General features: G+C 51.8%; 1 protein-coding gene across 1 annotated transcript; it reads right to left on the bottom strand.

The window, feature by feature from the left end:
* Positions 1-5,253: 5,253 nt before the first annotated feature.
* On the bottom strand, positions 5,254-10,527 carry LOC306806633 (programmed cell death protein 1-like). The gene is made up of 5 exons (XM_079315560.1): positions 10,194-10,527; positions 7,909-8,235; positions 7,460-7,612; positions 6,865-6,899; positions 5,254-6,048 (listed from the first exon to the last, which is right to left on the bottom strand). Exons 1-5 carry the CDS (start codon positions 10,300-10,302, stop codon positions 5,830-5,832), a joined length of 843 nt encoding a protein of 280 aa, XP_079171686.1. The 5' UTR covers positions 10,303-10,527; the 3' UTR covers positions 5,254-5,829.
* Positions 10,528-14,315: the final 3,788 nt, after the last annotated feature.

Below are 14,315 nucleotides of genomic sequence, written 5' to 3'. Positions count from 1 at the left end.
TGACACAGGGTGAAGGGATTCTCCCCACAGGACAGGTACCACTCCCCACACTTCCCACCCCAGGGGCCAAAACACTGCCCTTCTGGCACACAGCTCAGTGGGGATAAAATGCATACCTGGTGTGGGAATGGGTCCCTGCCTTCAAAACCCGGCTGTGATGGAAACCAGCGCCCTGTTACGTCATGGCAGCACAACTCAAATTGCGACCCACAGTGTGCTGAGATTTCACAGTCATCTCTGAGACAGCCAAGTTCTGGTCCTTCTATTAAAGCTTTTGACTTGCTTTTACTAAAGGGACTTTCCTAGAACAACCCACAGAGATGAAATTGCTTTGACATCCTGTTCCATTTCACACACACCTCCTGGCTCTGCCCAAGCACCTTGCTGTTTATCAGTACCTGCCTGGAAACAAAAGCTGTTCCTACAGGATCTCCCCACAGCCTGGCCTCAGCAGGGAATGGGGACAAGCTCTGTCCTGCACACAGTATGACCTCGTTGGGCTGGCAGCCCTTGCCAGGGTCAGACCCTGCCAATCCTCTTCATTCCAGCACGCTGGTCATGGTTTCTCCGTGGGATGAGTGAAGGAAGCACACAAGGTGGTAATTTCCCAGCTGTTTTTGTACAGCACAAAATTATTTTTGACTCGAGCTCCCACCCCTGTGTGAGCCGCCTCTGTGTGCACAGGAAGGTTTCCTGAAGTTCGTTCTCCTCCTCTTCATCTCTCACTCTATGTCAGCTTCCACATTCCCCTCTCTTCCAACCAAGGTACAAAGTGCCCATATTGCCCATAAGGAGCCTCCTTGACCCACATGTGCCCTATTTCTGCTAGGACATCCACCCCTTCCTTTGGTATGGGTCACCCCATCTGGTGGCTCCATCCTGCCAGCAGTCCCTGGAAGGGGCAGAAAGCGACACTCAACCCCAGACCCCAGCAGGACTGCAGAGAGGAACATCCCCCCAGCAGTGAGGATGCTGTGTCCATGGGCACATCAAGGTTTGCAGAACAGTTGAAATGCCATCTAAGCAACAGGGCAGAACCCTAAACACTTCTCACTGCTTGCTTCATACTGAGGCTTCTTCCCATTCTGAAGACTTCCCTCACTTTTTCCTGTGCCAAACACACTCAATTCTTTTCCGTCAGTCATTCTTTCAGGAAATTTTTGCTCTTTTCTCCAGGTCATCAGGGTGAATTCAGTTTCTAACCCTCCACCCAAACAGTCCCTATATCCTCCTTCAATAGCATCATTCACGTGAGCCAGGCTTCCCCAGAAAATCTCTGTTGGGTGTGTCTGCTGCACTAGCTACTGATAACTGTTCATGGGATAGAGCTTCTTGAGAATCCATCCACCCACAGTGACAGAATTTCCCATTTCCTCATCTGCTTATGAGAATGCAATGTAAGGCAGCACAAAGATAGCATCACTTCCACTTTCCCTGTGGTACCCAGTCTGTCACCCCGATGAAGAGAAAATAAGGATGGTTTGACACAAGTTCCTGCTAAATCTATGTTCTCAGCCCCAGCACTGCCCTGTCAGTGTTTGCCACTTGGTGGTAATTTCTTCCAGCAATTTTCCGGGTACTGAGGCAGGTTGGCTCATCTAGAATTTCCTGGATTATCTTTTTTCTGCTTCCATGTAGAAAATGGTGAATTGGGTATTCATATCCTACTGGGATATGGCTCCATGACAGCTCTCTCTGCCTCAGACCCCCTCCAACCTTGATGCAGTTGACAGTCAATGGTTGTCACCCTGTCGTGGTGAAACCTACCAGTTCTAGGGACAAGCAATGGCTACAGGCTCCCTTCCATGCTCCCTTCCATGCTGGACTCTCTACACAGCTGAATCCTTGGAGCAGAAGGGTCCACCTAAGGGTGGATTTGAGGAAAGGAGGATCAGTTCCTCTGGAAATGGGGCTATGACCAAACTGGACTGTAGAGAGACCACATTGCCCCATCATCCTGGACTTCAAGGATGAAGAGGGATGCTGAGCTATGGAGAAAGATCTAAGGGGGCAAATGGATATGAAGATATGGACAGGTATCACCTCACACGGGTTTAAGCTCCTCATTCATCTGGTGAGCCTTGTGATGGTCCCCCTAGTCATAAGGACTGAGCTCAACGACCTCCAACAAGGCTCTGCTCCAGTGCCATGGGCAGTGGGTTTGGTCTTGGGACAGAGGAACAGGCAGGCACAGGGCTCCTGCCTGGCCCTTCACGGCCCATGCTCCCTCATTGAGCATCACATCCCACCAAAGGCAAGAAGAGAGAGGAGAAAAAACTCTGAAGACAACTCAAAGCAAAACTAGAGAAAGCAGAATTTGAGGGCAGTAGGAGGAAACACAGATACTCTGTAAGCTTACAACAGCTCAGTGACAGGTAGGGTGAGACTCTCGGTGGGACAGGATTGAGGAAATGTTGTGGACTCAGACCTGTTAGGACACACCAGAGCTGTGCAGCCTGGCCATAGCTGGAGGTCCAGGCAGCCTGGAGCAGCAGTCTGCTCAGCAGCAGCCCACCCCTCCCACCACCAGCCACAGCACCCACCAGCTCCCTCCAGCCTTTCTCTTCCAGGAACAACAGTCACTTTCCCAGACAGTCAAGGCCATGGCAATGCTCCCACACCACAGTTCCTGACAAACCAGTCCCACCCACAAGCCATCCCATTAATCCAGGGGACAAATAACCCACACACCTGATGCATCACCTCCAGTCCAACCTCTCCTAACCAAAAATCTCCAAGACATCCCAGTGACCAGGACAGTGCTCACTTAAAACTGACCCTACTGTCCTACAGCCTGACCATCCCTTCTCCCCTCTTCATTAGTAATGCCCTGGTGTTCAGGAACGGTGCCTTGCTGCTCAATGGCATGGCTCTCCTCAACGACACAGCTGCAAAGTGCAGGAAATTATTTCCTTTCCATCTCATCTGCCTGCCCAGTTTTCCCAAGACATGGTTTATGAGTTCAGGTTTCTTGAAGAGATGTTTGCCCACATCTAGTTCCCAACCACCTTTAATCAAGGTCGGGGTGTATAAGGAGCCAGGATGGCTCTCAAGCCTCATGCAGGAGGTTTTTGCTTGCTTAGGTATAGCCCAGGCATGTAACCACACATCCAGCTTTCTGCAGATGCTGACAGGGATCAGTCACAGCTCTTTGAGGTCTCCCAGAAGGCTCTGGACATTTCCCATCATCAAGACCTTAGTGTGGGACCAGGGTGAGGTTCTCCAGAGGTGTCAGCTGGTGTGTGGTCACAGAGGGCTGACGAAGCATTTTGGCACTGCTGGTGGTGGCAGCCACTCCTCGTGGGAGCACTGGGTGCCCACGGTCGGAAGCGGCTGCTTTAACTGCCAGACCAGACTGTTCAGGAAACGCCGCAGCTCCAGCACCCACAAGAAACACCTTGGCTGGTCCTGGGTCCCAGCACAGCACAAGCTGTGGCACACAGATCGGGGGTGGGGGGGGGCCTGAGGGGATGTGGGTCTGTGGGGAAGGTGGTATTTGCTACAGTAGCTGTGCAAAGCTGGGCGCATGCACACAAATTTGTCTGGTGAGTTGTTTGCACTTCTGTGTGTTCATGAGCATTTGTATGTGCTTGCACATGTGTGCATGAAAAACTCCAGCACACAAACACACTCAACTCCCCACTCCCAGGAAGGATGCTGGTACCCATCTCAGGGCACTGCTTGGTTTGGGGATGCTCAGTCAGCACAGCCAGTGCCATGCCAGGTGCAGGGGAGTATAGCCCATGTCTGTTAGTGCTGGGCACCCTGTGCTCCAATCAGGCATGGAAGATGGTGTCTGGCAGCCTGGAGCATCCCTACCACTCACCCCACACATCTTGAGTCCCAGCCTTCCTCCCTGCAAGGGAGGCAGCCAGGTTGATGGGAATTGGAGGGACACAGGCACTGCTGCAGGCTGGATGTTCTCCCATGGAAAATGGCAGTGGGAAATGCTTTTGCTACACCTCCAACCCCACTGGATGGTTTGGGAGCCTCTGGTCAGCTGCAGACCGTCATCCAACCAGACAGGAAAGGACACAGCCCCAACTGCACTTGGAGGAGTCATAGCTGCAGCAGGGGTGCAGGAAGTGCTGAAGATCTGGCACCTCTGCTGCCTGAGAGGTAGGATGGAAAATATGAAGCAGGGTCCACCCTCTCGGCGATGTCAGTGCCGTGTCTGACGGGAAAGCAGAACGCAAAACTGCTGACTGAGCTCCCACTTTCCTGCTCAGCTGCCTCCTGTCTCGGTTTTCTGGGCCGTGCTGGCCACAGCAGGTCTCTGACAGAGCTGTGCTGCTGCTGGCAAAAAGCCCTGATGGGCTGGACCATGAACTGGTATGAGTAAACGGTATGGGAGTTACAGCACTGCCCGTGGAGGCTGCTGAGACCCTTCAACAGCACTGGGGGCCAAAGGGAGCATCCACTGTCCTACCTTGAATAAAGGTGTAAGCAATCCCAAATGGATATTTATCCCATCTAGCTCCCTCTGGAAGTTTCTCACAGGCTTTCCAGTCCCCACAGACTACAAGATATGGTGCCTGGCTTGCCTCACCCTATCCCCCAGTACCCAGGTTGGCTCCCACAAGGCTGCAGTGGTTTTAGTGGGGGTAAGGGAGGAAGAAACCTGTTGACAGTGCTGCCAAAATGTGAGATGCAAGTGACTCTTCTCAGTTTTCATTGAGTTTCACACTTTCCTGGCAAGTCTCTGCTGCCTCCAAAGCCACTCCTTACTGAGGTTTCTCCTCTCTCGAGCAGCTGTCACTTCTTTCCGCTCTGGTTTCTGGCAAGTAGCATATCTCTTTCAAGAGAGAAAGTGGAAGTTTGAAGCCAAAAAAACTGCACTGAGGACCACACTGTGAGCTTTGCCCTGAGCTTTGAGCAGCCAGACCCCTGGCACAGCAGGGATGCTCATCCCCATGGACTGGGTGAGTGCCCCAAGACAAGCCTGATTAAGGGGGAGTGTTGGTTTGCAGCCATGCCTGGGTGACCAGCTCAGACACGGGCAAGGAGAAAATGAGCATTGACCTCTCTAAATTCTTAAGACTAGCTTTGTGGAAGAACAGCTTGCATATCTCACAGACAGGCCTGGGAACCACAACAGATGCTGCCACCTCGCAGCTCTGCCCTGCACTGCAAGAGCCGTTATTTGCCTGCCCACACACTTGCCATCAAGAGTCAACAAACTCCTCGGATGTAAAACTCTTTATTCACCCCCATGGCCAGATCTGACTCCGCTTGGGGAGGGAAGGACACAGGGGTAGATTACCCCTCGAGAAGAGGAGGAAAATGCCTAGAGATAGACAGAAGACCAGCTGCCTGCTTCCCAGGGATTTCTGAATAGCAGTACTTAGGGCAGTCTCTGCTCCAGGCAAGGAGAAGCTTGCAAGAAGCCTTGGGCTCCCATGATCAGCATCTCACAGGATTCACTCTAGTTCTAACCTTCAGCATTTTCTTTGACAGTCATGCTTTGATAGTTGGTTCAGACTTGGGGCAGGGAAGCAGCATGACCACTCCAGAGAGCACTGGGTGGAGGAAGAAAATCAAAGCATAATGTAAATCACCTTTGGGACAGACCTGTTGGTATTACTGCTCTGCCCCATCCCATCCACCCTGCCCTGAGTGAAGAGGCAATACATGGAGCACAGCAGGAACCTTACTCATCCTGTGGTACCCACCCCATGGCCACAATAACAGTGTGGCCAGGACTGTTCAATATCAAGACCAGCAGCAGCATCTCTGTTGCTTTAGTCCTGATACGCTGGATTTTTCCCAGAGTGAGGGACTGGAGCACCCTGTTCATGCCCACACCCTTGTGAGGAGGGTCCCTGGCCCTTAGCAGGGCTGTGATGGCAGCTGTCGAGTCCTCTCATCCAGGTGTTTCTTGCCCCGCTCTGGTGTCACAGGTTTCTCCTCAGGGAAGATGATGGTAGCATATTCAGTCTGCTCAACTGGCCAAGTCTTGGGGAGCACCGGGGTGTACTGGTCCCTCTGGAACTCCAGCACACCATAGTCCACAGTGGATATGGACACTACAGGGGGCTTCTCTTCCTTCTGCAAGGTAACCCCATTGTGGTGGTTCAACATCTGGAGGTACCCACCATCCCCAACACAAGCCCCTTCTTACAGCAAGTGCCAAAATCAACTCTGAAGCATCCTGCGAGAGTGAGAGTGATACACAGCAGAAAGATGCACAGAGCTGGGTAGAACATGCACAGAGGAAGCACATCATGAGACTTGGGGTTTCATCTCTCTGCATCTGCCTCTGCAAGCAGGCTGGACTTTCTGCCTGCCCAGCCATGGAAGGCAGGGCTGTGCTAGGAGCCCTTTTCCCACCTCTCAATTGGGCTCCAAGGGAGCACAATGTGCAGGAGAAGAGCCTAGGGCTGAGTTTGCTCAGCCCAGAGAGGAGAGAGCAAAGGGCAGCCTTCTCACTGCCTTCAGTCACTTAATGAATGGGGTTGGAGAGAAGATGGAGATAGATCCCTCCTAGAGGTGCCTGGCTAAAGAGAGGAAAACAGGCATCAACTGCAGCAAAATAAATTTTAGCTTGATGTATTGGAGGGAAACATCCTCCCATTTTCTATAGCAATATAATCCACTGTCAAAGACAAGCCTGCTTTGAAGATTTGGACTAGAGAGTCCCATCGTATCTTGGGTAGTTTATTTTTATTTTGTGGTGGGGCTGTGCTGCTGCAGATGCAGAAAGGCAGTTGTAGCTGTGCAGAAAAGATCAAGCAGAAGCAGAAAAGACAGAAGAAGTGAGACGCTTATGAAGAGCTGATAAAGCAAGGCTCAGACCCTCCTCAACCCAACAATGCCATGGTGCTCTCCTGCAGCACAGCAGAGTGACAGAGGCAGAAAACTCACCACTGGCATGTTTTCACTCGGTGGTTTCTGCACATCTGCAAAGTAACACGCTTGGTTAGAGGAGGTTTGTGTGTCTCGTAAGCTGGCCCACCCCCACCCTTGTCATATACAGCATTGGACACTACAACATTTTCACCACACATCCTCCTTGTCCACAGAGTTTAACACCCTGAGCATTACAAGGACAAGTGAGACACCAGCTCACAGTCTGGGGTTTAATTTGGATTAGTAGAGTGCAGCACAATTCTCTGTGAGAGTTCCTGGGTGCCTGTGGTCTGAGGTGATGCCCTGTGCTGCAGCAGGGTGAGGTGCTCTGAAGGTACCTGGGCAAGGTGCATGGGAGGAATTCAAGTGCACCATTAAGGCATCACACTAATGAGTGGTGTAGAGTCACTGCACATGGTCTGAGGGCTCTACAAAGGGCAAGCAGGGCTCAAAGCACCTCTCTTCCCCAGGCACAGAGATATCTGTCTCATGGGAGTATGCCACAGCTGAGTTTAGCACATTTAACTAGTCCCTGTACTCCAGGCAGCTGCAGACATCTGGCTCACCCCAGGTCCCAAACGGGTTTGCAGGGCCTCCAGGGGAATCATACCTCCTCTCCTGTGCGTGAAGATGAGGTAGCTGAAGATCAGCAGCACAACCACTCCAGCAAGCACGAGGATCCCCAGCAGCATAGCCTTGATGTGCTCTGAGGGACTGCCTTCCTCCATCTCTGGCTCATCAGTGGCATTCATCTGGGGGGCTGCTGCAATTGCCATTCAAAAAAGGGGGAACAAAACAGCAGGTCAGGGATGTAACATGGCCTCTACAATCCTTGGGAAAGGCAGCAGGGGAATATGGGGCCCCTCAGAAAGGGCTCAGTGCCTGGTAGGTTGTCATAGTCCCATTACTCCTCCAGGGTGCAAAGGAGAGGAGACAGGGCAGGGGTGCACTCTCCTGACCCCAGTCAGGTCCTCTGCCAGCAGGTTACTGCCTGCCTTAAACCCTGGAGCTACAATGGGATTGGGACCCATCCCCATCAGCTCAGCCCCCCAGGCTGACCTGTGACTATCAGCTGGGACCGGTTGCTCTCCATCAGGCTCACAAAGAAGGCGATCAATCCACAGTAGTAGGAGCCTGAGTCATTCTGATGGAGGTTCAGGATCTCAATCTTAAAGACAGGAGTGTTGTTGCTGAGCCGGTACTTCTCTGTCTCCGTCACATACTCGTGTTGGCTGAGCCCAGCAACTTTTTGGGGTTGTCTGTTGTTGGTCTCCTTGTACCAGTTGAGGCTATACTCTGAACCATTTTCATTCTCCATGGAGATATTGCAGAAGAAGGTGGCTTTGTTACCTTCAGGGAGAGTTAACATTGCTGGGGAGATGGTCACTATTTGGGAGAGAGGAAACAAGGAGCAGACATGGTTACAGCAGGCACAGGTCTCAGAAACAGCCATACCCCTGTGTGGGAGCCAAGGATGCAAGTCCAGTCCACATCATCACTCTGAGACATGGGCAGGTACCTCAGTCCATGTCTCTCCCAATCTAAATATGTGCCACTGGGACTGGGGCTGGAGAGGGATTTTCAGAGGTAGTAACTGTACTGTGAAACAGTTTCAGTAGACCAAATTGTGCTCTAGGCTACCTAAAATTAAAACTGAACACCTATACTGGAGAAAACAGACCTTGGGGGTTGTATTATTTTTAAATATATGCTGTATTTTAAGGTCTGAGTCATCCTCTTTCCTGCTGAGGCTGACTCTGAAAGTGAGTCCCAGGTTGGGGCAGTGCTCAGTGGTGGAACTCATTGCATGCCTGGCTGCCTGCTGGGATGCTCTGGCTCTCCCCACTACACAATGCAAGGAGCTCAGAGCAAGCAGGGGCTGCCCACGGCACAGTATTTGCCATCTCCAGCCTGAGACCACCTGACTGGGAGCAACAACCTGGAGCTTACAATGCCATCCCTTTCCAGAGGCCTGTCCCCTCCTTATGTGTGTGGGCAACCTGGGGTTCCAGCTGAACTTGCCATGCTGTTCCCGACACAGGATCCAGTCAGCCACAGCCACAGGCTCCTCTGCTTTAGCACCAGACCTGCAGCTTCACCTCATTTCCCTTCTCATTATCCTGATGGGTTCATCCATCCTGCATGGTGGAAATGCTGTGAGCAGGGGCCAGGCACACAGAGTCGTGCTTCAGCCAGTCCTGCACAGCAGAACATGGCAGCTATTGCATTAATTTCTGTTCAGAGCCATGAAAAGTGGGAAGAAGCATTTTTTACACGGATCACCTGACCAAGATATCCAAACCACCATGGCTTTGAAAAGTCCCTGTCAAAGGAAATCTACCTTCCCTTTTCAGAAATCACCACCGATAGCAGCCCCAAGGCTCGCAGCCAGAGTCAGAAAGTGCCTCCATCCCTCCAACTCTAGCCTGTGGCCATAGGAGCATAACCTCAGCATCACCAACCAGAAAAGAAACCTGGAAATTCTGTGAATAAATACAAGATCAGATGGAAAACTGGGCTGAGAAATAAGGGACAAGACCAAACAGGAGGAGGGAGGGAGAGAAGTGCCCCAGTTCCTGCAGGCAGCACTAGCTGTGGCAGTGTCCACACCAAGATAATTAATTTTTGCCATTGTTTGGATTTCTTGTGTTTTACAGGAAATACTTGGCAGGTTCAGGGCTTTATTTCATACTACTGCCACTGCTAACAATGAATGAAGTGTTTGGAGGACTTCTGAAAGCAGATGTTGGGTTTACATGTTTTCCTGTATCTTCCCAGCTCCAGAGGTAACATCTGCTCCAACAGACACCCAGCCCTCTGCCCACCCTCAAGGCAAAAAATACATGAATCCAGCAAAGAAACAGTGGGCTGCAAGGAAGGGGAGACACAGCTTCACCAGAGCTCTCATTCACCCTGCCCAGACTCACACCTTCCCTTCAACCTCTCCTTCTCCCTCAAAGTTCACCCAGAGCAAGGATCCTGGATGCCTCAGGGTCAAGACCAAAGCAGGAGTTGCAGCCCAAGGGCACAGACTGAAGCCATGAGAGCTAGAAAGAAAATCCCACACCTCACTGGCAAAACCATAAGCTGAACACCAAACTCCAACCACTGTCACTGTGTCAAAACACAGCTCTGGGGTCAGCACTATGTGCTGGGGACCTATCCTCATCTCCATCCTTTAATCCCATTTCTGCCCCAAGAATCCCCAAGTCCTTTGCATCAGCTGCACATACCCAAAAGCTCTGCCTTCTTGATGCCAGAGCTAATTTTTAGCTACAAATCCCCCAGCCCTTAGACATTTTCCACCAGCCATGCCAGTCAGCCTGCCACACTCCTGTACCTACCCCGGAGGCAGCAGGTCAGCACGGGCCCACAGCAGAGCAGGATGGCACAGAGGTCAGCCTGGGCCACCTCCACGGTGCCCCACACCTTCTTCGAGGCACCTGGAGCCATGTGAGCTGCTCTGTCCCGTGCCCAGGCAGCGGGAGGTGCTGTGCTGTGTGTGCTGTGCCGCTCCCGGCTCTCTGTGCTTCCTTCCCCGCAGCAGCAGCTTGCTCTCTGCCATACGCAGCAAGGGCTGGGTGGAAATGAAACGTGTACATCTCTGCCCCAGAGGGAAACCCGGGCTGCCTCCCGCCCCCAGCTTCCTCCCCACTGAGGCAAGGATCAGCTGAGCCAGAGCTGGCCCCTTACCCTCCCTGTGCACTCCTGGTATGTTCCCACACAGGTACCCAGCTGTCAAGCAGTGGGGACAGGCACCTCTGAGCCTGCACCCTTTTTGGGGAAAGCTTCCAGGGATGGAGGAGGCAGGGACCACAAGGGGACATGTCTTCAGCTCTGAGCCTGGCCTATAAGTAAAAGCAGTCCTGGGCTCCCAGGCATCCACAGGTGCTCCCACTGGGTACCCAAGGCAATGGGGTTGTGGGACATGTGGCACTGGGTAGATAGGGTAGGCTGCTCCCACCAGGATGGGATGGGATGGGAGATAAGGAGGAGGGGAAGAAAGATGAGTGTTGCCTCCTTAGGTGTGTTTCTTCTCAGATTTGAAGAGAGCAAGGGCAGGTGCCCAGGACCAAGGTGCTGTTATTGGGGTGACATTTGCAGAAGCCTTGTGTAATTTTTTTTGCCATCCATGCTCCCCGCTCACCACACTGACTAATACTGGCATAGGAAATAACCAGCGGTGAAAGCATGCTCCTCCACTTCTCTAGAACACAGCCCCAGTGCCCCGCAATTCTGGAAAATTTCAGGGGAAAATTAATAAATGGGGAGAAGGATGTGATCCTAATGATGACTTTATTATTTTTCCAAGCTTTCAGAAACAAGCTGTGGTGCTGGGGCTTGCTGACCTCTCACTTTCAAACATTCCTGGCAGGTGAGTGGGCTGGGGAAGCCACCCCTAATTTCAGAGAATCATAAAATCATTGAGATTGGAAAAGACCTCTAAGACCATCAAGTCCATCCATTAACCCAATACCACCAGGATGGCCAAACTGGGATTGCGAAGGAGGGGGTTCTGAGCTGGGGCAGACAGGGCTCACCCTGGGAGAGTGGCTCAGTCCAGCCTGTCTTGGTCCCCTTTTCCAGTCTCCCCCTGGCATTGCAGCATTATTCCCTCCTCATGAGCTGCTGGCACTGCTTGAGCTGCAGAGCAAGGCTGGGTGCTGTGTCCACCCTGTCACCTCTCTATGCCACCTGGCCAGAGGCCACCATGCTGTCCAGATGAGTGGCAAAGAGAGCCACTCTCCACCATGTGCAAGGGTGCATATGGATTTTGACTTGGACATCACCTCTTTCTTTGTAATTTCCTGGATTCCCACTTAAAAAAACCCTGACTAAACTAAACTAAACTGAACTCCAGGAAACAAGGAAGCTGACAGCAAGGAGGCTTTTCCACCTTGAGGCTTTATGTCCCCAAATGAAGACACCAGGCACTTGGGCCAGGTGTGGGGAGGCTTGTTTGGCGTTTACCACATGTTTTGGTTTCTAGAGGTGGAAGATGTGATGGGTATCACCCCCAAGATCATAACTCAGTGAGCCTGGGATAGGCAGGAAAAACTGGCTCATCCTCCCCACCCCATGCAGCAGCAGCAGAGGGCTGATTAGAATCATAGCATGAATTGCTCAAACTTTCCAATGCGCACTTGAAATAGGTGTAAACTGGTACCCGGGGCGGGGATGCTGCCGTGTCCATGAGAAACCAACAACGGTAAGATGCCCTTTTCTCTGAAAAAAAAACAACACAGCGATGAAAAGAATAAAAGAAAAGATCAAGGAAGCTACTAGGAAGCTGCTGTGGAGGAAAGTGAGGTGAGCAGCAGTGCCAGCCTCAGATGGCAGCATTGCAGAGGAGCTTGGCCCCAGCCCCACAGCAGGGCTTCAGGCAGGCTTTGAACTCAGCCTGCACCCTGCCAGCACAGCTCACCCTGGCTCCTCCACCAGGTTCTCCAGCATGAAGGAAAACAGCCTGGCTCCAAGCATGATGCAGCTCCCCGCTCGTGCTGGTAAATCCCCTCCAGCCCAGCGGGGTGGATGGTACATCTTGGGGTTTGCTGACATGGTCATAAAAAGGTCCTTTTGTGCTTAAAAAGACACAATTTTTTTCTGTGAGCTGGAGCATGGCAAATTGCATAGGGCAGTCCTTTTCCATTTGGCTGCCAAAAGATGAAAACAAAGTCTAAAAAGGAAGGATAAGCAGAAATAAGTCAGAAGACAGTTTACTCTTTAAAACTAAGAAAGAGCAACTTCAGCAAGCACATGTCACACCAGTTCATTGGACCACAAATGTCATGGTTTTTCTTCAACCACGAGCTGGTGAGTTCCAACAACACAGCTGTGACCTAGAGGAGAGCCTGGTCTTCTGCAGCCGTCACTGTTGGGGCACACAGCTATCACCTGAGCACTCACCTCAAAGCGTGGAGCATCAGCCCCAAAATGGTTTTAAAATTTTGGCATTTTGGGGTATTCAAGAGGCACTGAAAAACTGGAAGAAGAAAAAGAAAGCTGTGATCAAACATCTCTGATGAAGCTGACTGAAGCCCAGAGCTGTATGACTTTGAAGTCCAGAGAAAGTACAGCTTTCCAAGTGAAAGAGGAAACACAAACTGTCACAAAAATATGCTGAGGAAGAGAAGCCCACACGTTCCAAAGATCCTTCCTCCAATGGTTTAACTGAATTCACATCTTTGGGTCTGACCCAGGTGGGAGCCGAGTGACTGGGGTGAGAAGAGGAAACGGTTAATAGTGTTTGCAAATAAACACAGAGGCTTGAGGTCTTTCAGATACTTCTCAGAAATTATGACGGTCTCCACAAATGATTTGCATGAGCAGCAAGATCTGACCCTGTGGGGACAGGCAGCGTCCTGTGGGTGTGAGTAAGCAGCGGTGAGCAGTGAGTAAGCAGAGGGATGGAACAGATACACAAAAGTGTTCCTTTAACAAGCAGAAACCTGCAGGGCTGGGAAGAGCAATGGTAACGGTGATGGGAAGGTGCCACATGGGTATGGCAAGGGACCAGCATCACCTCCAGCATGGCAGTGAGTGTTCCTGCTGGCAGGAGCTGACACCCAGCCCAGTGGTACTAAGAACTCTGACAGTCCATCTCTAGCAAGAGGTGCCAGTAAAAGTCAGTGGCAATTAGGAGCTGCTGCTGCTGCTCAGGGTCTCAGCAATCCATCCATGCTCAGAGCAGGTTGGGGCAGGATCTGGCATTAGTTGGGATATGCCTGTGCATTCCAAACAAAACTCTGGCAGTGGTACCCCTTTCCTCCTGGCACAACCTCACACCTCCTGTACCCAAGGGGTACCTCCAGGCACACCCATCCCAGTTCATGTCCCCTCCAGCCTCTCGATTGTGGCAGCAGCACAGTCCACAGCAGCACTGGCTGTGCCTTCACACTGTTTCCATTCAGAGCTGGGTGAGGCACACAGGGACCTTTCTCAGCCGTGTCATCCGCTGCACGTGGGAAGCACAATCGATTGCAAAGATCGCTGCTTCGAGATAAACTGCAGAGGAAACAGAACGTCAGCAGGGGCTGCAGCACATGCAGCCAGCCTTCCCTGGGACACACAGCAGCCATAGGCAGGGAAAAGAGCACAAGGGGTAGGGTTTTGGAGAGCAAGGATTTTAGGCCTTTATGGAGGATTTAAGAAGTTGCTGGAGGAAAGGAGCAAGGCTGATGTCTGGGATGTGTGGTACAGAGGAAGGAAGGGATCCCTCCGAGCCCCAGGCAAGGCTGAGTGCAGGGGGGCTGGTTTGGGGCAGGAGGGGGCACTGGGCAAGCACCCAGTGAGGCCAGGCTGTCCTACCCCACTCTCTCCCCATCATACCTCCAGCCTCATCCAGGAAGCAACCTCATCAAACCCTTTAGTTACACAATCACAGAATCATTCTGGTTGGGGAAAACCTCTGAGACCATCCCATCCAACCTGTGACTGAACACCACCAGGGCAACTACAGCATGGAA

The sequence above is a fragment of the Erithacus rubecula genome, assembly GCF_903797595.1.
Source record: "Erithacus rubecula genome assembly, chromosome: 11".
Lineage (NCBI taxonomy): Eukaryota > Metazoa > Chordata > Aves > Passeriformes > Muscicapidae > Erithacus > Erithacus rubecula.
The sequence above is the reverse complement of the archived record's forward strand: the minus strand, read 5'-3'. Positions and strand labels throughout refer to the sequence as shown.

Coding starts and splice junctions, on each gene's coding strand:
- LOC306806633 (XM_079315560.1), bottom strand. CDS start 10,302: ATGGCTCCAGGTGCCTCGAAGAAGGTGTGGGGCACCGTGGAGGTGGCC. Junction 7,613..7,908: donor GTCCCAGCTGATAGTCACAG/GTCAGCCTGGGG, acceptor TGGCAATTGCAG/CAGCCCCCCAGATGAATGCC. Junction 6,900..7,459: donor CTTCACGCACAGGAGAGGAG/GTATGATTCCCC, acceptor GTTACTTTGCAG/ATGTGCAGAAACCACCGAGT.